Source organism: Amblyraja radiata, chromosome 1 (genome assembly GCF_010909765.2).
Source record: "Amblyraja radiata isolate CabotCenter1 chromosome 1, sAmbRad1.1.pri, whole genome shotgun sequence".
Taxonomy (NCBI): domain Eukaryota; kingdom Metazoa; phylum Chordata; class Chondrichthyes; order Rajiformes; family Rajidae; genus Amblyraja; species Amblyraja radiata.
This window is the reverse complement of record NC_045956.1, coordinates 89,664,973-89,686,220: the sequence shown is the minus strand read 5'-3', so window position 1 is coordinate 89,686,220 and position 21,248 is coordinate 89,664,973. Positions and strand designations below refer to the sequence as shown.

At 43.4% G+C, this 21,248-nt stretch overlaps 1 protein-coding gene across 3 annotated transcripts in view; it reads left to right on the top strand.

Annotated features, from left to right (window-relative positions):
* Positions 1 to 3,355: 3,355 nt before the first annotated feature.
* ccdc149 (coiled-coil domain containing 149) overlaps positions 3,356 to 21,248 on the top strand; it is a 113,814-nt gene continuing 95,921 nt past the window's right edge. For 2 of the 3 annotated variants that reach the window (XM_033026388.1, XM_033026404.1), the window contains exon 1: positions 3,525 to 3,595. In XM_033026388.1, the coding sequence (XP_032882279.1) occupies positions 3,545 to 3,595 (51 nt within the window). In that variant the 5' untranslated portion in view covers positions 3,525 to 3,544. Of the gene's footprint in view, positions 3,596 to 21,248 lie in introns of all 3 variants that reach the window. The other variant, XM_033026396.1, reaches the window with a different exon arrangement.

The window sequence follows — 21,248 nt, the reverse complement described above, 5'->3', positions numbered from 1 at the left end:
TTCTTTATTATAGAGAGAATTCTTCTGTATTCAGCTGTGGAGGTCTTCCTTGGCCTGCCAGTCCCTTTGCGATTAGTAAGCTCACCAGAATTTTGATTATGGTAAGCCTAAGGTTTGGCTGATAGAAACATAGAAATTAGGTGCAGGAGTAGGCCATTCGGCCCTTCGAGCCTGCACCGCCATTCAATATGATCATGGCTGATCATCCAACTCAGTATCCCGTACCTGCCTTCTCTCCATACCCTCTGATCCCCTTAGCCACAAGGGCCACATCTAACTCCCTCTTAAATATAGCCAATGAACTGGCCTCGACTACCCTCTGTGGCAGGGAGTTCCAGAGATTCACCACTCTCTGTGTGAAAAAAGTTCTTCTCATCTCGGTTTTAAAGGATTTCCCCCTTATCCTTAAGCTGTGACCCCTTGTCCTGGTCTCTAACTGTTTTATTCTTGGTTCTCAGTCTCATAATGGCTTCTTAGACTTTCATTATGTTTCATACTTTGGTTGTTGATAAACAGCAATAAAAGTTTCCAAAGATGATGGAAAGACTGGAGGAAAGATTAGATGCTGAGAGCTCTCTTATACCAGATTTAAGGAGGCAATTAAACACACCTGTAATTTCTACATGGTGAAACCAAAATGTATAAAAATGGCCTTTAATAAAATCTGACAATGTGCACTTTAACCACATGTGATTTTTTTCTATTACAAATCTCAAATTTGGGATTCTATTTAAGGAAAAAAAAAGAGGTGTGGAAGCACTGGATGGCACCCAGCAACTGGTGATGTCCATGAATCGCAGACTTCAAGCGGGATGGGGGAATATGTATAAACACTGCTGTAATTTCTACATGGTGAAACCAAAATGTATAAAAATGGCCTTTATTAAAATCTGACAATGTACACCTTAACCACATGTGATTTTTTTTCCTATTACAAATCTCAAATTGTGGAAATAATAAATGATGAGTCTTTGTCCCAAACATTATGGAGGTCATTGTAATTGGCCTACCCCTTATCCTGCTCCCTATTTTAAGATTATTTTTCTAAAGGAAACACTCTCTTTCCGTCAATGCCACTCACACAACATTTCCTCTTACTCATCCAATCTCCAATGATTCCCTAATCTGTTTTAGAAGTACATTCCTTCAGCCCAGGCATCAATGTGATGAATATCTGTCTCTTTAAAAAAAGACACAATATGTTGGAGTAACTTCTTCAGACTGCCTCTTTGAGTTCAATCAGGGTGAATGGGTTAAACAGAATTGATGTGGCATCTTTAGACTTTAGAGATATTACGCAGAAACAGGCCCTTCGGCGCACCAAATCCGTGCTGACCAGCGAACACCATGTATACTAGCACTATCCTACACACTAGGGAAAATTTACAATTTTTTGTCGAAGCCAATTAACCTACAAACCTGTACATCTTTGGAGTGTGGGAAGAAACCGGAGCACCCGGAGAAAACCCACGCAGGTCATGGGGAGAACATACAAACTCCATACAGACAGCACCCATAGCTAGGAACAACCCGGGTCTTTGGCACTGTAAGACATCAACTCTACTGCAGCGCCACCGTGCCACCCAAAACATACTACGGGAAGTTTCTAAAACGTACTTTGGGATGTATTCATCACCAGCTATGCTGTCATTTTATTGTCCCCTTAACTAATGAGGAGGTTAAGAATCAGTCACGGCGGTGGCTCTGCAGTAGCATATGGGCCAAGCTGAGTATAGATGGCCGGTCTCCTACCTTAGGTCTGTTCTGTATATCTCTATGTATATCCCTCCCCATCATAGTTGTCCTACTAGTTGCACTGTTGTCCTGCTTAGTTTCACTGTTCGTATCCCCTCGTTATCACCTTTTCCACAGCCAACAATGGACCATTGTGGTCTCCACCTTTCTTGATCATTGGTGCATTTGTTCTTTTAATATCTTTAATTCATTTGTTCTTTGTACCTTTTTATACCTATAGTTTCCCTCTCCCCTTAAGTCTGAAGAAGAGTATAGACGCCAAACGTCACCTATTCATTTTCTCCAGAGATGCTGCTGTCTGACCCGCTGTGTTACTTCAGCATTTTGTGTCTATCTTCGGTGTAAATCAGCATCTGCAGTTCCATCCTAACACGATCACTCTTATGTTCCTCATTACTTTTAATCATATTAGTCATGAACTCAAGAAAATAAACCCTTATTAGATTTGGACAAACACAATTTTCACTTCATAAAACCACGTTGACTCTGCCCAAGTATATTAAGATTTTCTAATTACCTAGTGAACGACCTCTTTGATGACAATTTCCAGCGTTTTGCCAATATCAACACTTGCAACATACCAGGCACCAAAAACTGGATTCACATACAACCACCAAAATCCACACTTTCACGGATGGAAGGCACAAAAGCCAATGACCTGCAATATTGGAATTAACTCTTTATTTCCCATCACCGCTCCTCTCCCTCCACATCAGGGTTCTGCAATGTGAATAAACATAATAGGTAGCAGAGCAGTGATGTTACTTGAACATCAAAAAAAACGAAGGAGCTGATCATGGACTTTAGGAGGGCACATCATCCGAGGATGTACACTCCATTGAGGATAAATGGGGATCCTGTGGATAGGGTGAACTGTTTTAAATATCTGGGAGTCCACATCTCCGAGAATATGACATGGGCATCACACGCCTCAGCACTCGTGAGTAAGGCAAGGCAGCGCCTTTACCACCTCAGGCAATTGAGGAAATTCAGAGTGTCTCCGAGGATCCTCCAGTGCTTCTACGCAGCGGCGGTGGAAAGCATCTTGTCCGGGAACATTACCATCTGGTTTGGGAATTGCTCTGCCATGGACAAGAAGGCTCTGCAGAGAGTAGTGCGTTCGGCCGAACGCACTATGGGAACTTCACTTGCCCTCCTGCAGGAACTATACATCAGGAGGTGCAACTCCAGAGCCAACAATATCATGAGAGACCCCTTCCACCCCTGCAACGGACTGTTCCAGCTGCTACGGTCAGGCAAACGCCTCCGTTGCCATACGGTGAGAACGGAGAGGTTGAGAAGGAGTTTCTTCCCAGAGGCCATTCGGACTGTAAACGCCTATCTCACCAGGGACTAACTCTACTGAACATTTTTCCTTCCATATTATTATGTAAAAGAATATGTGTGTTATGATTGTGTTTATAGTTTGTTTGGTTGTTTGGTTGTTTGTCTTTTGCACAAAAGTCCGCGAGCATTGCCACTTTCATTTCACTGCACATCTCGTATGTGTATGTGACAAATTAACTCGTTGGTTATCTCACCACCTTGCAATCCGACTCCTATTACCCCGGCCCGACCTGGAAGTGAGGTGGCGCTGCTGCTGGCAGGAAGCGCCTGCCCAGAGCCGACTGATCTTTGTCGTCACGCATATTTACTCTCTTCGGTAGTTTCTACCGACTGCGTTCATTAAAAAACCCCACATATATTGCTATAACTTGATAATAAGATGACCTCCAAGAGGAGCGAAGGCGAATGGCAGGGGCTAGTGAATGAGGTGAGCCTGCATTACATGAATCGAGGCTGGGGTCCGGAAGGGAAGTGTGTGTCATTCAGCCATCTGGTAGGAATGATCTTGGAGAAATAATGGAATGACAAGGATAGCTCGAGTATTTCCTCGGCCGAAAGACTGCTGTTTTTTTAAATTGTATTTGTTGCTTTGGTTTCAATGCACGGGATCCGGGTTTAAAGGCACGGTAGCTGGCGGGCAGGGGCTCTCTCCCTGTCGCTGTCAGTCGGCAGCGGGAGCAGGCAGGCAGGCATCAGGGTTACGCCTGAATGCGGGGCCGGTGTGTGAGGCAGCAACTGGGACCATCCCTTCCTGTGGGATAACCTCACAGTCTGGGATCACCCCCATTGTTTGGCACAATTCCAGAGTTTGGAGCCAGTGTGTGGAGGTGCACCAGAGTGTGGGTTCACCCCCACAAAATGTGGGGCCAGTGTTTAGGACAATCCTCAGACATGATCCAGTGTGCGGAGTGACTCCACAGTGTGTGACTAGTGTGTACAACTGCGCGTGATTCTGTGTGCAACCATTTCGCAGTGACTGGCCATATGTGTGTAGAACAGGGGGCTAATGGAACTATCTCAGTATTGGGCAGTGCATGGAATGACCCCAGAAGGCAGGTGCAGTACATAAGAGTACCAGTGTAGGACAGTACATGTGGATCTATTCATCAGAAGGCTAGACAATGAATTACCCCAACATTTAGAACATATGAAATAGGAGCAGGAGTAGGCCATTCACCCTTTATCCTGCTACATCTTCAATTAGATCATGACTGATCTTCAAACTCAACACTATTTTCCTTCACATCTCTATATAGCTTGATTCATCAAATACAGTCCATGAAAATTAATCATAGAACAGTACAGCACAGGAACAAGCCTTTCGGCCCACAATATTTACGCCATATATAGTACTAAGTTAAACTAATCTCCTTTGCCTGCACATTATCCATATTATTTCATTCCTTGCATATCCCCGTGCCTGCCCAAAAAAGTATCTTAAATGTCACTATTATATCTGCCTCCACCACCAACCCTGGCATTACGTTTCAGGCACCCACCACTCTCTGTGTAGAAAAAAACCTTCCCCGCACATTTCCTTTAAACTTTGACCCTTGCACCTTAAAGCTATGCCCTTTCGCATTTCCACCCTGAGAAAAAGGTTCTGACTGTCTACACCTATCTATGCATCTCAATTTTATAAACTTCTAATTATGTCTCCCCTCTGATGCTCCAGAGAAAACATCCAATGTTTGTCCAACCTCCCCTTACAGCTAATACCTCTAATCAGGAAGTACTCTGATAAGCCTCTTCTGCATCCCCTCCAAAGTCTCCATGTTCTTCTTGTAATGGGGGCAACCAGAACTGCACAAAACAGTCCAAATATCACATGACCAAAGTCCTATAAAGCAGCAACATTTCAACCCTGGTCAATTCGTCCCTTCCCACCCGAACCACCCCTTCTCCGGGCACTTTCCCTTGCAACTGCAAGAAATGCTACATTTGTCACTGTACCACCCTCCTTGACTCCATTCAAGGACCCAAGCAGTCTTTCCAGGTGCGGCAGAGGTTCACCAGCACCTCCTCCAACCTCAACTATTGCATCCACTGCTCTAGATGTCAGCTGCTCTACATCGGTGAGACCAAGCGTAGACTTGGCTATTGCTTAGCCAAACACCTCCACTCGGTTTTCAATAACCAACCTGAACTCCCGGTGGCTCAGCACTTCAACTCCCCCCTCCCATTCCAAATCCGACCTTTCTGTCCTGGGCCTCCTCAATGGCCAGAGTGAGGACCATCGTAAATTGGAGGAGCAGAACCTCATATTTTGCTTGGGCAGTTTACATCCCAGCAGTATGAACATTGACTTCTCTAATTTCAGGTAGTCCCTACTTTCTCCTCCCCTTCTCAGCTCTCCCTCAGTCCACTGGCTCCACCTCTTCCTTTCTTCTTTCCACCCCCCCTCCAAAGATTAACCAGCCTCTCAATGAGCAAATCAATGATCCTCTTGGTTTAAAATGATTTATTATTTATTTTGAGTAACCCCTAGTTTCGGACGAATCAGCCAAGGCAAACAACCTCCCTCCCAAACAATTCTGTAGAGTCTGCTGAGGGTTCTGCATGTCTCTGAGGTCAGATCTCATTTCTTAGCTATAAAGAAGCCTTGCCTACTTCATGCGTAGGAAAGAACTGCAAATGTTGGTTTAAATCGAAGGTAGACACAAAAATGCTGGAGTAACTCAGCAGTACAGGCAGCGTCTCTGGAGAGGAAAGGGTGACGTTTCGGGTTGAGACGTCTCTGAAGAAGGGTCTCGACCCGAAACGTCACCCATTCCTTCTCTCCAGAGATGCTGCCTGTCCCGCTGAGTTACTCCAGCATTTTGTATCTACCTTGCCTACTTCACATGACTATGTCAATAATGTCATCAACTAGTTTTTAAATACCAACCTCAACTACCTCCTCTGGCAACTCATTCTATACACCCACCACCCTCTGGTTTCAGGGCTGTGCGTGAAACTGCCCGATTATGCCGGTAGTTTATGGAAATATTATATGGTCTAGACAAGGGGGGAGTACAGAGCAGTGCACGGAATCATCCTGGATGTTAGGGCAGTGCACGGAACTGTCCCCTGGTGTTGAGCAGTCCGGGGCACGTTGGAAGTATTTGTAATCATCTTGGTAATATGTGTGGAGCTAAGCACCAGTGCGAGGCCGTCAGCTACCCCTGGGCGCAGTGCCAGTGCCTTGCGGAACAGCGCCAGAGCATCTCCGGGCGGCCGGAGGCTGGGGATCCGGCTCCGCATCTCCACGTCAGCCTTAGTTGCTCAGCCACTGCGCCTGTGCTCAGCCGGGCTGGGCCGGGCCGGGACTGGAGTGGAGTTGAGCGGGTCCCCAGCCAGTCAGGCGGCTGGGCTCAGGGCTGTGTCACGTCGCATTGCCTGGAGACCCGTCGCCGGCCACACGTTCACAGCTTGAACGTGAAATCAAAACTGGGTACTTTTTTAATTCCAAAATAACCAATGGGTTATTTTGCCAACGCCTGCCCTTCACAATCTCCGAAAGTCTAGCCGTTTCCTTTGGTACTGGATTGTCGGGAAGCACAATAAAATAGTTTTTAAAAGTTGCATGTTGGAAATACTCCGCAGGCCGTTCAGCCCATTGCATCCATTCCAGCTCCCAGCAGAGCAATCCCATCAGCGTTTCCCCTTTCCCTTAATTCCAAGTCCTCCTGCTTATGTGCTGCCTTTCTATTGCCTTTATTTTTTGTTTTGCCACTTACTTACCCTAAAAGGTTATTCCCAATGCCGAGACACAAAATGCTGAAGTAACTAAGTGGGACAGGCACCACCTCTGGAGAGAATGAATGGGTGACGTTTCGGGTCGAGATCCCTTCTTCAAAAGGGTCCCGCAACGTCACTCATTCCTTCTCTCCAGAGATGCTGCCCGTCACGCTGAGTTATTCCAGTATTTTGTGTCTCTCCTCGGTTTAAACCAGTATCTGCAGTTCCTTCCTACACATATATAATGACTAGTAGCCACTGGCATGGTTTTGGTGTATGGGAGAAAATGGGAACCCCCAGCAGAAACCTACCAAGCTACAGAGAGAAACCCAAGTTCAGGGTTGAACCTGGGTCTGCGGGGAATGAAGCAACATAACCAACCACCTGGCCACCATGCAGCCCCAGCTGTGGATCATTGCTCCCCAAAGACCTGCAGAACATCACTCTGGTGTAAAACCTAATGTTTCAGATCAACATCCCTTTATCATGCCAGCTCTGATGAAGGGCACGAGTCTAAACGGTGAGGCAGCATTGTCCTGATCTTCAGCCAGTATGTCCTGGAGAAACGTTGGCTAACTGCTGTACGCGGGCCATCCTATTGCTTTCAGCTGCTCCTGTGCATTGCAAAGCAGTAGTCCTGAAATGCAGGATGTTACAACATGCTGGAATAACTCAGCTGGTCAGACAGCATCTCTCAAGAACATGGATAGGTGATGTTTCAAGTCGGACCCTATGAGAAGGGTCACCTATCCATGTTCACAAGAAATGCTGCCTGACCGGCTGTGTTACTCCAGCACTTTGTGTCATTTTTTTGTAAGCCAGCATCTGCAGTTCCTTGCTTCCATAGGAATGCAGGAGGTCTGGTGCCACTGTGGCTGCTTCTTGCTGGATCCATCTCTGAACCCAAGGGGTGGGAGGGCAGAGTTCAAACAGCCAGAGGGGAGGGGTTGGGTGTATTCAGCAGCTAGCTTTCTTGTGTTAGGAATGGTTGATGAATATTGCACAACCCCTTCAGTAGTAATTTTTTGATTTTATGAATAAGTTGATTTACATCTTAATGAATTTCTATAATTTAAAAGTGTTATAGGTGAAATTACTTTTTTCCTCTTTGTTTAAATCCTTTCGGACAGTTTTTGAATGCCTCTGCCCACAGGAGCGAGCTGGTAAAAGGCCTTCACAATTCCCTCATGATTGGCCACCCGGGTCTGCTTGCAGGATAACTATGGCAGCCTGGCCTCCAGCTCAGAACTTCCTGCAAACATTACGTGTAACTCCCCACAGGAACCGTGTTGGGTCAAGCACGAGCAGCGGGTTGAATCGAGGAAGATCCGGCCCATTAACACTCTTTTACTGACCACAGGCATTGCCTGATCTGTCTCTCCAGTGCTTTGTGTTTTGTTTCTGATCACCAGATTCTAAGCATTTTTACAATCAATTTTTTTGGACAACAGCTTCAGTGGAAACACTTGCACCAATTACTAATCTCTAGTTTATTATTGTCACGTGTACCAAGGTACAGTGAAAAGCTTTTGTTTGCGTGTAAACTAGTCAGGGAAAAGACTAAAGATAGTCACAAAATGTCAGAGTAACTCAGTGGGACAGGAAGCATTTCTGCATAGAAGAAATAGGTGACGTTTCGGGTCGAGACCCTTCTTCAGACAGAGAGTCAGGTGTAAGATGCCCAAGCAAAATATACTATACATGAATACAATCAAGTTGTTCACAGTGCACAGATAAAGGAAAAATGGTAGAACATTTAGTGGGGGAAAAAAAGCATTGAGAAGATGAAAATTAGCTGGCTTCTTGATCTGCTATAGTTCTTCTGATGCACGTACTCTCACAGTGCACTGATATGGATGATTAACTGCAGTGATCATGAAGGAACTGCAATATATTCCCAAGTTAGAATGGTGTGCATCTATAAGTGAATCTGCAGGTGTTGGTATGGGCGTGAGTCTATTGCCACTCCTTATGGTGGTGCAGTTGACGGAATGGGTGACTCCATGTCACGTACTGCAGACATGATGATTTTGAGGAGGGAATGAGTGTTGCAGTGATGAATGGGGGCAATCTGACGGGTTACATTGTCATGGATGGTGTCAAGCTTCTTGACAGTTTTAGACGAGCCATGCTAATTAAGGTGAATGGAGAGTATTCCATCATACTCTTCACTTGGACCTTCGAAGGTCTTTCAGGTCTCAGGAAATGAATAACTCGCTGTAGGACCCCCCCAGCCATTGACCCACTCTTGCAGCCAAATTATTTATGTGGTTAGTCCAGTTGAATGTTTGTTCATTGGTGATCCTCCGAATAATTCGATAATAATGGGGTATTTGGCACAGTAAATGCCATCAACTGTCGAGGGCTGGTGGATTAGATTTCCCTTGTTGGAGATGATCACTGCCTGGCACTTGTTTTGCACACACGTTACTTGCCTGAATGCTGTCCAGGCCTTGCTGAATGCAGACAAAAATTAAATAATTTTCTGAAGAGTTGCTAATTAATTTGAATGTTATGCAAACATTGGCGAATATAAACATTTCTGAATGCAAGATGGAAGGAAGGTGATTGATGAAGCAGCTGCAGATGGAGGGACAGGAACACTGTACTGAAAAACTCATACAGGCCATTCCAAGGGCCGGGATGACTTACCTTAAACAAACATCTATTTTTCACACAGAGAGTGGTGAATCTCTGGAATTCTCTGCCACAGAAGTTAGTTGATGCCAGTTCATTGGCTATATTTAAGAGGGAGTTAGATGTGGCCCTTGTGGCTAAAGGGATCAGGGGGTATGGAGAGAAGGCAGGTACAGGATACTGAGTTGGATGATCAGCCATGATCATATTGAATGACGGTGCAGGCTCGAAGGGCCGAATGGCCTACTCCTGCACCTAATTTCTATGTTTCTATCATCCTGAAGGACTACTCCAATCATTAGAATGCTTTCCCCTATATGCTGAATGACTTCAGTAGTATCATGAGTCCTTGGTGTCTCAGTCTGCCAAATGCTGCCATGATGTCAAGGGCAGTCTCCTCTGCATTTTGGCTCTTTGATCCAATGTTCTGAGCTAAGTGGCCCTGCAAAAACCAACTGGGCATTAGACAGCAGGTTATTGGAGAGTCGGTGCCGTTTGATAGCATCATATTTCATTAGTTAAAGAGAAGAGTAATTGGGGATTGTACTTCTGGGATTTGTAGTTAGGACATAACGGGATTCTTTTAGTATTCTCAGGTATATACCAATGTTATAACCACTCGAGCTAATAAAGGAGTGATATTGGAGAACTCAGGGGTGAGGCCGCATCTGTGGAGGGAAAGTATATTTCAGGTCGAGACCCTGCATTTGGACTGAAAGAGTATAATGGAAGTAGCCAGTATAAAGAGATGGGTGAGAGGAGTGGCATAAGCCAGCATGCAATAGGTGGATTGGGTGAGGAGGCCTTGCTACCATAGGAGGTGTAACTTTGGAGGGAATTAGCAGTGGAGCAATAAAATGGAGATGCAAGGAACTACAGAGGCTAGAAACTTGATTGAAACACAATGTGGTAGAGTAACTCAGTGGGTCAGGTCAAGCAGCATCTTTGGAAGGAATGGACAGGTAACATTTTGGGTCGGAACCCTACAGTCCAACTTAAAACTTTTTCCAGACTTCAGTTTGGGCCCAACCAAGATTTAAAATATCTCCACTCCATCGCTCCTCACAACAGTCCTCCCTCTGTACACACCATTCTGCTTCTCTTCAGCATGCACCCGTACCTTCTCGCCTCACTGAGTCACTCCTGTAGCTCTTGGCCGCACTCCCATATGTCAAAACATTGCTAGCTTAGCATCTTATTTTTAGCTATGGTTGGCACTGTTGCTGGCATATTCTTCTGATCGCCACAATGTTGATTTGCAGGAATGGGTTAATGGGAGAGTGAGGGCTCTGCCAGGTTTTGTGATGACAGATTGTGGTGAACACATTTTGGCTTCTTCTGTCAGTCCCTGAGCCACTAGATCTTTTACTGATTACAGCATTTACTGAAAAAGATACAGCCATTTATAAATGATTTTGTTGCATGAACCTACAGTTTTAGAATCTGGTGTCTTAATAATCAGGTTTCATTCATGATCAACATTGTCAAGAGTGTTTCATTGTCATAGGTACCAAAAACAAAACTATTAAATTTGTACTTGCAGCAATATAACAGGTCGTAAACATAGTACTCATAGATACCATAGTAAACAAAAAGTTAAATAAATTAAAATCTCCAATATTAGGCATTTGGTGTGCTTTCTTGGCCATTGCTTCGATATGGCTGATCCAGGACAAATTGCTGATGATATTTACTCCTAGGAACTCTACTTCAGCGCTGTCTGTGTATACCGCTTGTATGTGTGTCGCTTCGTTTCCTGAAGTTGATCACAATTTCCTTTGTCTTGCTGACATTGAGGGAAAAGTTGTTGTCTTGATACCAAGTTACAACGTTCTCGATCCCCTTCCTGTACTCAGTCTCGTCATTGTTTGATATCCAGCCCACCACAGTGGTATGTTGTCTGCAAATTTATCAATTGATTTGGATTTGCATTTGGCTGCACAGTCATCGGTGTTTAAGGAGTGAAAAAGGGGGCTGAGATCGGATTCTTGCGGGCCACCAGTGTTGAGGATTATCATAGAAGATGATTTGTCAACTATCCGCACTGATTGTGGTCTGTTGGTCAGGAAGTCATGGATCCAGTTGCAAAGGTCAGTGCTGAGTCCAAGTTTCACAAGTTTAGAGATGAGCTTGGATGGAATAATGGTATTGAAAGCAGAGCTTCTTCTTCTTTTCGTGTCTTTGAAGCTGGTTGGTTATATGACAGTTTCCCATTCCTTTACACAGTCCTTTGCGTTTTTATTGAACACTGCAAGATCCTTTGGGCTGCACTGGTTGGGTAGTAGGGGGCAGACAAGGCAGTGCTGCATTGTATGGTCCTCTTCTCCACATTCACAGGTGGTTTGGCCAGTTTCATAGCCCCATCTGGCCATGGCAGCTTTTGATCGCCCTGTTCCTGTTCTCAGGCGGTTGAGCGTCTTCCACTGGACCCATGGTGCTTCTGAGCCCGGAGGGAGGGCTTCAGAAGGAGGGATACCCATGTCAGTAGGAGGGGGGTCGTCCTCAAGCCTATTTATCCATAGTTGGAGTCTGGTTTCTTCCCGTGATGCTATTAGGGGCTGGACATGGCTGAGAAAGCTTCTCCTAGACTTCAGCCGTTGGGCCGGGGGTACACGTCCATAGAGGAGGTGGCGTTCATCACTGGTGGCCTTGGTCATCTCTACTCGGCTGGCGACTTCCCGTCTCACATCAGCAGGGGCAATGCCAGCGAGGAGGTGCAGGTTGTTTATGTTGGTGGGCTTCAAGCAGCCAGTGATTGTCTTCTGTGGGGGAAGGCACAATGTCCATGGGAATGTACTTCATGGTTCATCAATAATTTCCTGTTGGGGAACACTCAGATTGTCTTCTTTTGACACGCACTCCTCTACACACTTGCTGATGAAGTCAGTCACGGCAATGGCGTACTCTTTCAAGTTGGCCACAGTATCCCCGAATATGGAGCGGCAGGTGTTATTCAACGCTGGGTCTAGTTTCTTGGCATGGGATGATCTCTCCCAAACAGGACACGCATACTCCGCAGAGGAGTAGCACAGGGCCAGAGCAGTAGATCTTAATGTGTGTGCTGTGGCTCCCCATTTGGAGTTGGTCAGCTTCCGGAGGATGTTATTTCGGGAGTTAACTTTCAGTTTGGTGTTTTTGACATAGCTGTAGTCTATGAATAGAGTCTGACGTAGATGTCTCTTTTATCCAGGTATTCCAGAGATGAGTGCAGGGCCAGAGAGATGGCATCAGGCCATCTGTTGTGGTAGTAGTCGAACTGCAGCGGGTCAAGGTTGCTTGGTAGACTAGATTTAATGCCATAACCATGATCAGCCTAGCAAGGCACTTAATGATGGTGGAGGCCAAGGCCACTGGACGGTAGTAATTAGGCAGGAGATCTTGCTTTTCTTCAGCACTGGTATGATAGTGGTCTTCTTGAAACATTGGGTACCTAAGAACGGAGCAAGGAGAGATTAAAGATGTCCGTGAACTCTCCCGCTAGTTGGTCCGCTCAGTTCCTGAGGACGCGGATGGGGACTACGTCCGGAAAGTTGCTCTCTGTAGGTTCATCCTCAGGAAGGCCGATCTAACTTCTGCTTCAGTGACCCTGGGAAGAGGCACACTTGAGTCTGATGGGATGGATGTCATCGCCCCATTAGCCTTCTGCTCAAAGCAAGCATAGAATGAATTAAGTAACATGGTCAGGACCTACACAGTGAATGGTAGAGCACTGGGGAGTGTTGTAGTGCAGAGGGACCCAGGAGTGCAGGTACATAGTTCCTTGAAGGTGGCATAACAGATATATAGGGTGGTCAAAAAAAGGCTTTTGGCACATTGGCCATGATCAGACAGAGTATAGAAGTTGGTAGATCATGTTGCAGCTATATAAAATGCTGGTGAGGCTGGGTTTAAAGTATTGTATTCAGTTCTGGGCACCATGTTACAGGAAAGATGTTCTCAAGTTGGAAAGAGTACTGAGAAGATTTACGAGGATGTTGCCAGGACTCGAGGATCTGAGCCAAAAGATCAGGAGGCTGGGACTCTATTCCTTGAAGCGCAGGAGGATGGGAGGTGATATAAAAGAGGTGTAAAAAAAAGAGAGGAATAGATCGAGTAGACACACAGGGTCTGTTGTCCAAAGTAGGGGAATCGAGAAGCAGAGGACATAGGTTTAAGGTGAAGGGGGGAAGATTTAATAGGAATCTAAGGGGTAACTTTTTCACACAAGGGGTGGTGAGTATATGGAAGGAACTGCCAGAGGAGGTAGTTGACGCAGGGACTATTGCAACATTTAAGAAACAAGTACATGGATAGGACAGGTACATGGATAAGACTGATTTGCAGGAATATGTGCCAAACACAGGCAGGTGGTAAATGGGATATTTTGATCAGTGTGGACAAGTTGGACTGAAGGGCCTGTTTCCATGCTGTATGCCTCTATGACACTAAGTTTATCAGATAGAGCCGCATTATCACCAGTGATGCTGTCTTGCCGTTTTGCAGCCAGTTATAGTATACAGACCTTGTCAGGGTTTACTGGTCTTCGAATGATTATACTGGGTCTCAAGATTGTCCCGATATTGTCTCTTGGCATTTTTGATGGCTTTGTGAAGATCATAGTGAGCTTTCTTGTACCGCTTTGACTTGTAGGCAGCAGTCCTGGCCTTCAGCTGGGAATAATAATAATAATACATTTTATTTTTGGGCGCCTTTCAGACATCTCAAGGACACCTTACAAAGATTAACAGGAATAAAAAACATATAATCAGAATAAAATAAATAATAAAGACATCACAGAAACACAAATTAAAAACAGAATTCAGTCCAAAAACAAAAAATCAAAAACACAATGTGAAGAGAGAGCAGCGGCAGCTAAAGCGCGCCAGCGTCCACTCTCTCTTCACGGCAGCCATCTTGGACAAAGACTAACAAGATTACGTACAGACAAAAAATCATCCCCCCACAATGGATACCACTGTGGGGGAAGGCACAATGTCCATGGGAATGTACTTCACGGTTCATCAATAATTTCCTGTTGGGGAACACTCAGATTGTCTTCTTTTGACACGCACTCCTCTACACACTTGCTGATGAAGTCAGTCACGGCAATGGCATACTCTTTCAAGTTGGTCACAGTATCCCCGAATATGGAGCGATCCACTGACTAAAAGCAGTCACATAGGATGTCATCTTTGTCCACAGACCACCATAGAACAGCTTTCTGTACCAGACCTTCCTGCTTCAGATTTTATTTGTAGTCAGGAAGTAGAATCACAGCTAGATGATCAGATTTCCCGAAATGTGGCTGAAGAATGGAGTGGTAGGCTTTTTTAATGGATGTGTAGCTGTGACCGAGGGTGTTCTGGTCCCTGGTGGGATAAGAAATATGCTGAGAGTACTTTGGTAGTATACCCCTGCTGTTGGCTTGATTGAAGTCTCCAACTACAATGACCTGGGCATCAGGATGTTTTGTCTCAAGGCTATTGATAACAGAGTACAGTTCATTCAGAGCAAGCATGACATCCATATGGGGCGGGATGTAGATTGTTATCCGGATAGCTGAGGTGAATTCCCTCAGCAGGTAGTAGGGATGGCACATCACAGTCGGATGTTCCAGATCCGAGGAGCGTGTGCTTGCCAGGACAGCCACGTTTGAGCATCACGAGGCATTGATTCGAAAACAGACCTCACAGCCTCTAACCTTTACACTTTATACACGTTAAGAAGTGTGTTCAATTGATATAGAAGTCTGGAATTGTCCCCAGTATCAATAAAACATTTTGCATAGAATGTTTTAGATGTTCAACAATTTATACTTTCTTAATATAGTTTTAAGAACATCTTCTTCCCCATGACATAGTGGGAGAGTCGAGGACTAGAGGTCATAGCCTCAGAATTAAAGGACTTTCTATTGGGAAGAAGATGAGGAGACATTTCTTTAGTCAGAGGGTGGTGAATCTGTGGAAATCTTTGCCACAGAAGGCTGTGGAGGCAAAGTCAGTGGATATATTTAAGGCAGAGATAGATAGATTCTTGATTACATAGAAACAGAGAAAATAGGTGCAGGAGTAGGCCATTTGGCCCTTCGAGCCAGCACCACCATTCAATATGATCATAGCTGATCATCCAAAATCAGTACCCCGTTTCTGCTTTCTCCCCATATCCCTTGATTCCGTTTGCCCTAAGAGCTAATATCTAACTCTCTCCTGAAAACATCCAGTGAATTAGCCGCCAATGCCTTCTGTGGCAGAGAATTCCACAGATTCACCACTCTCTGTGTGAAAAATGTTTTTCTCATCTCGGTCCTAAAAGACTTCCCCCTTATCCTTAAACTGTGACCCCCTGTTCTGGACTTCCCCAACATCGGGAACAATCTTCTTGCATCTAGCCTGTCCAACCCCTTAAGAATTTTGTAAGTTTCTATAAGATCCCTCCTCAATCTTCTAAATTCTAGCGAGTACAAGCCGAGTCGATCCATTATTTCATCATATGTCAGTCCCGCCATCCCGGGAATTAACCTGGTGAACCTGATTAGTACAAATGTCAGAGGTTATGGGGAGAAGTCAGGAGAATGGGATTAGGAGAGAGATATAGATCAGCCATGATTGAATGGCGGAGTAGACTTGATGGGCCGGATGATGGGCCTAAATCTACAAATGTCACATATGATCTTATGATTCCCTCTGTCACATCTCCTTCCTGAACGTGCTGCAACATACTCTCACTCTTAACTTCACCTCCTTTGGTTTATTGTACTTCAGGTTTTTTTTGCACAACTTCAGATTGCACAACAACCTTTGCACCATGCTGCTGATTTTCATTTTTTGCATTTATTGTTGCATCTATAATTGGTGTATTCTGTTTACTCCATGAGCTTCATGTAAACAAGATATTTTATTTACCCTTCTGCACATGACAATTAACTCATTTGAATCTGAATCAGAGATTGACACAACTGAGATGTACATATTCCTTCTAAAATATATTTTGTGTTAATCAATGAATTGGGTAAATAAGTATATTTAAAAAAATCCAAGTCTGGTTTAATGCTATTTTTAAATTGATGTTATACTTTGGTAGTTTAAGATACATGATTTATTTTCTCCTTCTGAGTCATTCCTCAAGCATTGAACAAGGGTGTGGTGAGATATGTAATTTCATTTTGTTGTTTGTTATGATCGCATATGGCATTTTTTCAATTGTTTCCTATTTCGTTGTGGTAGGTTATTAAAATTGTAGGCACGATTCTGTCCATGATGTACTTCATTATGTGGTATTCATTTGAGATATCTAATTGCTGTTGGTCGCCCTGGCCTGCAGCTCCAAATGAGTACGTTCACCTGAGTTATCCTTTTAGATTTAAATTACGCGAGGTAGGTTATAGAACATAAGAACATAGAAAAGTACAGCAGAGCAACAGGCCTTCAGCCCACCATATCGGTGCCGAAAATGATGCTAAACAAATCTCATCTGCCTGCACTGGATCTATGTGCCTCATATTCTGCGCTGTGTATCTCCCCCTTTGCTCTGGTCTATTGCCCTTGAGTTTCAACTGACCGTATCTATGAATGGTTTTTCTGATCTGTTTGGATAGCATGCAAACAGAAGCTTTACACTGCACCGCGGTACATGTGACAACAATAAACCTGAACCTAAACCTTTACCTAATATCCATGTTTCTATCTAAAAACCTTTTAAACACGAGGCCCCCACCACTCTCTGTATATAAAAACAATTTTGCACATCTCCTTTAACCTTTACAGATGATGATGGGACACAGCTACCAGCCTTGGAGGGCATCTATCACACACGGTGCCTTAGGAAGGCCGTCAGCATCCACAAAGACTCCTCACACCCTTGTAATAGTGTGTTCGAACTCCTACCTTCCGGCAGACGTTACAAGGCCTTTTACGCCCGCACCTCCAGACTCAGGAACAGCTTCATCCCCAGAGCTATCGCTGCTCTGAACCGGCCCTGCTGAGTGCCCCCCCTCCACCCCCATGAACTGTATTCACGCACATCGACCCGGCACAGACATATTTGCACTTTAGACTGCTTTACTGTTCTTTTTTTTAAAATAAATCATGTTTCTCAGGGTATCTAAATTTTATTAGTAGTTTAAGTTATGACTATCGGATGGAAGCTGCACACCAAATTTCGTTGCACCTATGTGCAATGACAATAAAATATATTATTATTATTATTATTATCAAGGGTTTGGAGGAAGTATAAACAGTCCAGTATGTTGTCTAGGTACATATGTAGATGAGATTTTAAAATATTTTTTTAAACAGAAGCACGTCCATGGAAGCATTATTTATGTATTTGCTCAATAATAACCTGATATATATTTTGCAAGGTTCTATTTAAAAATACTGTATATTTAGGGTAGTTTACTGAGATAGAATTCACAAGCATACAAAACTATGTGATCTCTCGGAAAAGTGTTTTTAAATGTAAATTTATTCTTGGAGGCTGAAGTGTTTTACTGTGGTTGCTGGTCTGTGAAATGTTATGAAATTGTGTTATCACGACTTTGGTCGCAAGGTTGCAGAGTTTGTCAGTAACCTTTTGCAAATTTGTTGTCAAAAAATGGCCAGATTATTATAGAGTGTCAACAACATTACAAATGGCAGTGAAGCTGAGTGCTGACACATGCCAGAAACAGTATTTCAATGTCAAACACTATTTGTCAGTGACAAAGCTGTACAACGTTCCAATGGTACCCAGCATCATATCAATCTAGGAATGAAAAAAGGCTGCTGAACTTGTAATTTCGTGGCTTCCTGTAAAAAGAGCTGTTGTGATTGTGCGTTAATCCAAGAACATCAATGATTAAAAAGGCAGGTGTTGAACTAAGCTAAGAGTTTCAATGATCAAAGTGTCCGTGACATATTTGTACACCCTGATCTCCTCCAACAAGACCATCTATCTATAACTAAAGCTCTGAACTTGTTATCTTCCGGTTTGCGCAGTCATTCTATTTGTGCAAAAATGGTACGTGAAAGTTCCATGATTTTTCGCCAGCTTGCTCACCGTTCTCTTGAGTTGCGATTGCACCAAGTTTCGTTCCGATCGGTGTTGTAATGTAAAAGTTAGCCAGATCGATCTCCTCTCCTGCCGTTCAGCGCCGCATGGATTAGTCTTTTCTCCTGTCAAACCACGGGACGGTCCGCCCCTTCCTGCGCCATTGCGTCTTTACTGGAGCTGAGGGAAGCACTGGATGGCCGGCGGACGTCTCCAACCAGCCACAATTTTCGGAGGGAGATTGGGTTGGAGACCCGACCCGAAGCAGCCCAGCGTTGGAGACCCAGCCCAGCCCATAGTTGGAGATGTCGCCGATGTCGGCAAACAGAAAGCTGATCCCAGCGGAGGAGAAGGTCCAGCAACCAGCGCCCACTTTGGGTCCCCATCGCAACGTCAGCTCCAGCCACTTCCTCTCTGGTCCCCCTCGCTGGCTCCTGCCCCCCTCCTCCGTGATACCACCCTCTCCCCCCAACCCCCGTCTTTTCTCCGACCTCTCTCCCCCATATTGCGTTGGGGGAACGGGTGAGTGGTGGAATATTGAGTTGGGGGATGGGTTGCTTTGGGGGACCAGTTCTCCTGTGTGACTAGAACCTAACAGGTCCCACTTAATCTAGTACATCATAGAATCATAGCACATAAGAACCATTGTATTAGCACCAAATCTACAGGAGAGCAACTCATAGTTCCACTCCTCTTCTCCATAGCTTCACAAATTTGTCTTCACCAGGTTTTTATCCAACTCCCTCGAAATCCACACCGGAATCTGCCTCCACCACATCGCCAGGAGGTGCATGTAATCCCATGCTGCCTTTTTTCCGCTCACATCTTTCTTAATACTCTTGCCCTTTATTTTTTACCTGTGATCTCTAATCCTCAATCCTTCCATCAACAGAAACAGCCTCCCTAACAGGGACGGTTACCCCACACACAAAACCTCAAGGTATTTAACTACACCACATGAATTAAAACTAGCAAAACTAATTAAGAATGCAAGACATTAGGGAAAAAAAGAATGGAGGAATCACATTTTGTAGTTGGAACATTAGGGGTGCGATCGAACCAATTAAAAGGGGTAAGATTATGGCTCAATTAAAATCTTTAAAGGTGGATATTGCGTTTTTACAAGAAACGCATGTGAAATTACAAACACAGATGAGACTAAAAGCAAATTGGACAGGCCAAACTTATTATTCGTCATTTACTTCTAAAGCTAGAGGCACGGCTATTATTATTCGGAAAGGTTTATATCAAAGAACACTATATCTGATAAAGAAGGAAGGTACACTATAGTGGCAGGAGAAATCTATTCTACACCACTGACTCTGATAAATATTTATGCGCCAAATTTTGATAACCCCCAATTTTTAAAGAAAATCACAGATATAATAGATGAGTATAATTACCAAAATGTAATATTAGGGGGAGATTTAAATTGTGTTATAGATACATATTTAGATAAATCAATAAAAGTAAGGAAGAGTAAGGTTAAATCTAAAACTAGTGAATTTTTAAATATATATATAAAAAACACTAATATAGCAGATGTATGGAGAATAGTCAACCCTACGGGAAGGGAATACTCATTTTACTCAGCGGTACATAAAACTTATTCAAGAATTGATTATTTCTTAGTGGACACAAAATTAATTCCTTATACGATTAACCCTAAATATCACAATAGTATTATTTCTGATCACTCACCATTGACCTTTACTTTAAAACTAGAGGGAAAGCCAGGTATAAAATCGTTTTGGAGATTTAATAAACAGTTAATTAATAATCCACAAGGTTATGAGTATTTAAAACAACAAATTAAATTCTTTTTTGATACAAATGAGACACCAGGCATTTCACCATCTTTATTATGGGAAACTTTTAAGGCATTTATACGTGGAGTTATAATCTCATATCAAAGTTACCAAAATAAAAAGAACTCCATAGAACAAGAGACCTTAAGGAAATTAAAATATTAGAATTAGATAACGCAAAAGACCCAACTATAGATAAACATAATAAGATCACATTATTGAAATTTAAACTTAATCGAATATTATCGGCAAGAGTAATAAGATTATTTCAGATCACAAAACAGGCACAGTTTGAATTTGGTGATAAACCACATAAACTTCTGGCTAGACAATTGAAGAAACAGGAAAAGGAAAAGACGATTACTAAAATCAAATCAGCGAATGGGGAACTATTAACGTTACCCCAGGATATTAATAAAAGGTTTGCCCAATTTTATCAAAACTTATATACGTCTAAAATTAAAATAGAAGACAATAAAATTGCAGATTTTTTAGATAATTGTAATCTGCCAAAATTTGATATTTTGGAACAAGAGGAATTAGGAGCACAGATCACAAGGGAAGAAATGTGAAACAATAAAAGAGCTGAAAAATGGGAAAACGCCAGGACCAGGTGGTTTTAATAATGAATTCTATAAAGGGTTTCAGGAGTTAATGGTACCACGGTTACTTAAATTATATATGTATGCCTTTACCGAAAATAAATTACCAGAAATATTAGCCGAATCCACAATTACGTTAATACCTAAAAAAGATAAGGACTTAGAAGAACCGGGCTCATATAGAGCCATATCACTCCTAAATACAGATCAGAAAATTTTAGCAAGAACTTTAGCAAGAAGATTGAGTAAATATATTAATAAATTGATAAATCCGGACCAAACGGGGTTTATACCTACAAGACAATCATCTAACAATTTGAGACGCATTTTTAATATAATGTATTCATACAAAACGGAAAAGGAAGACTTATCA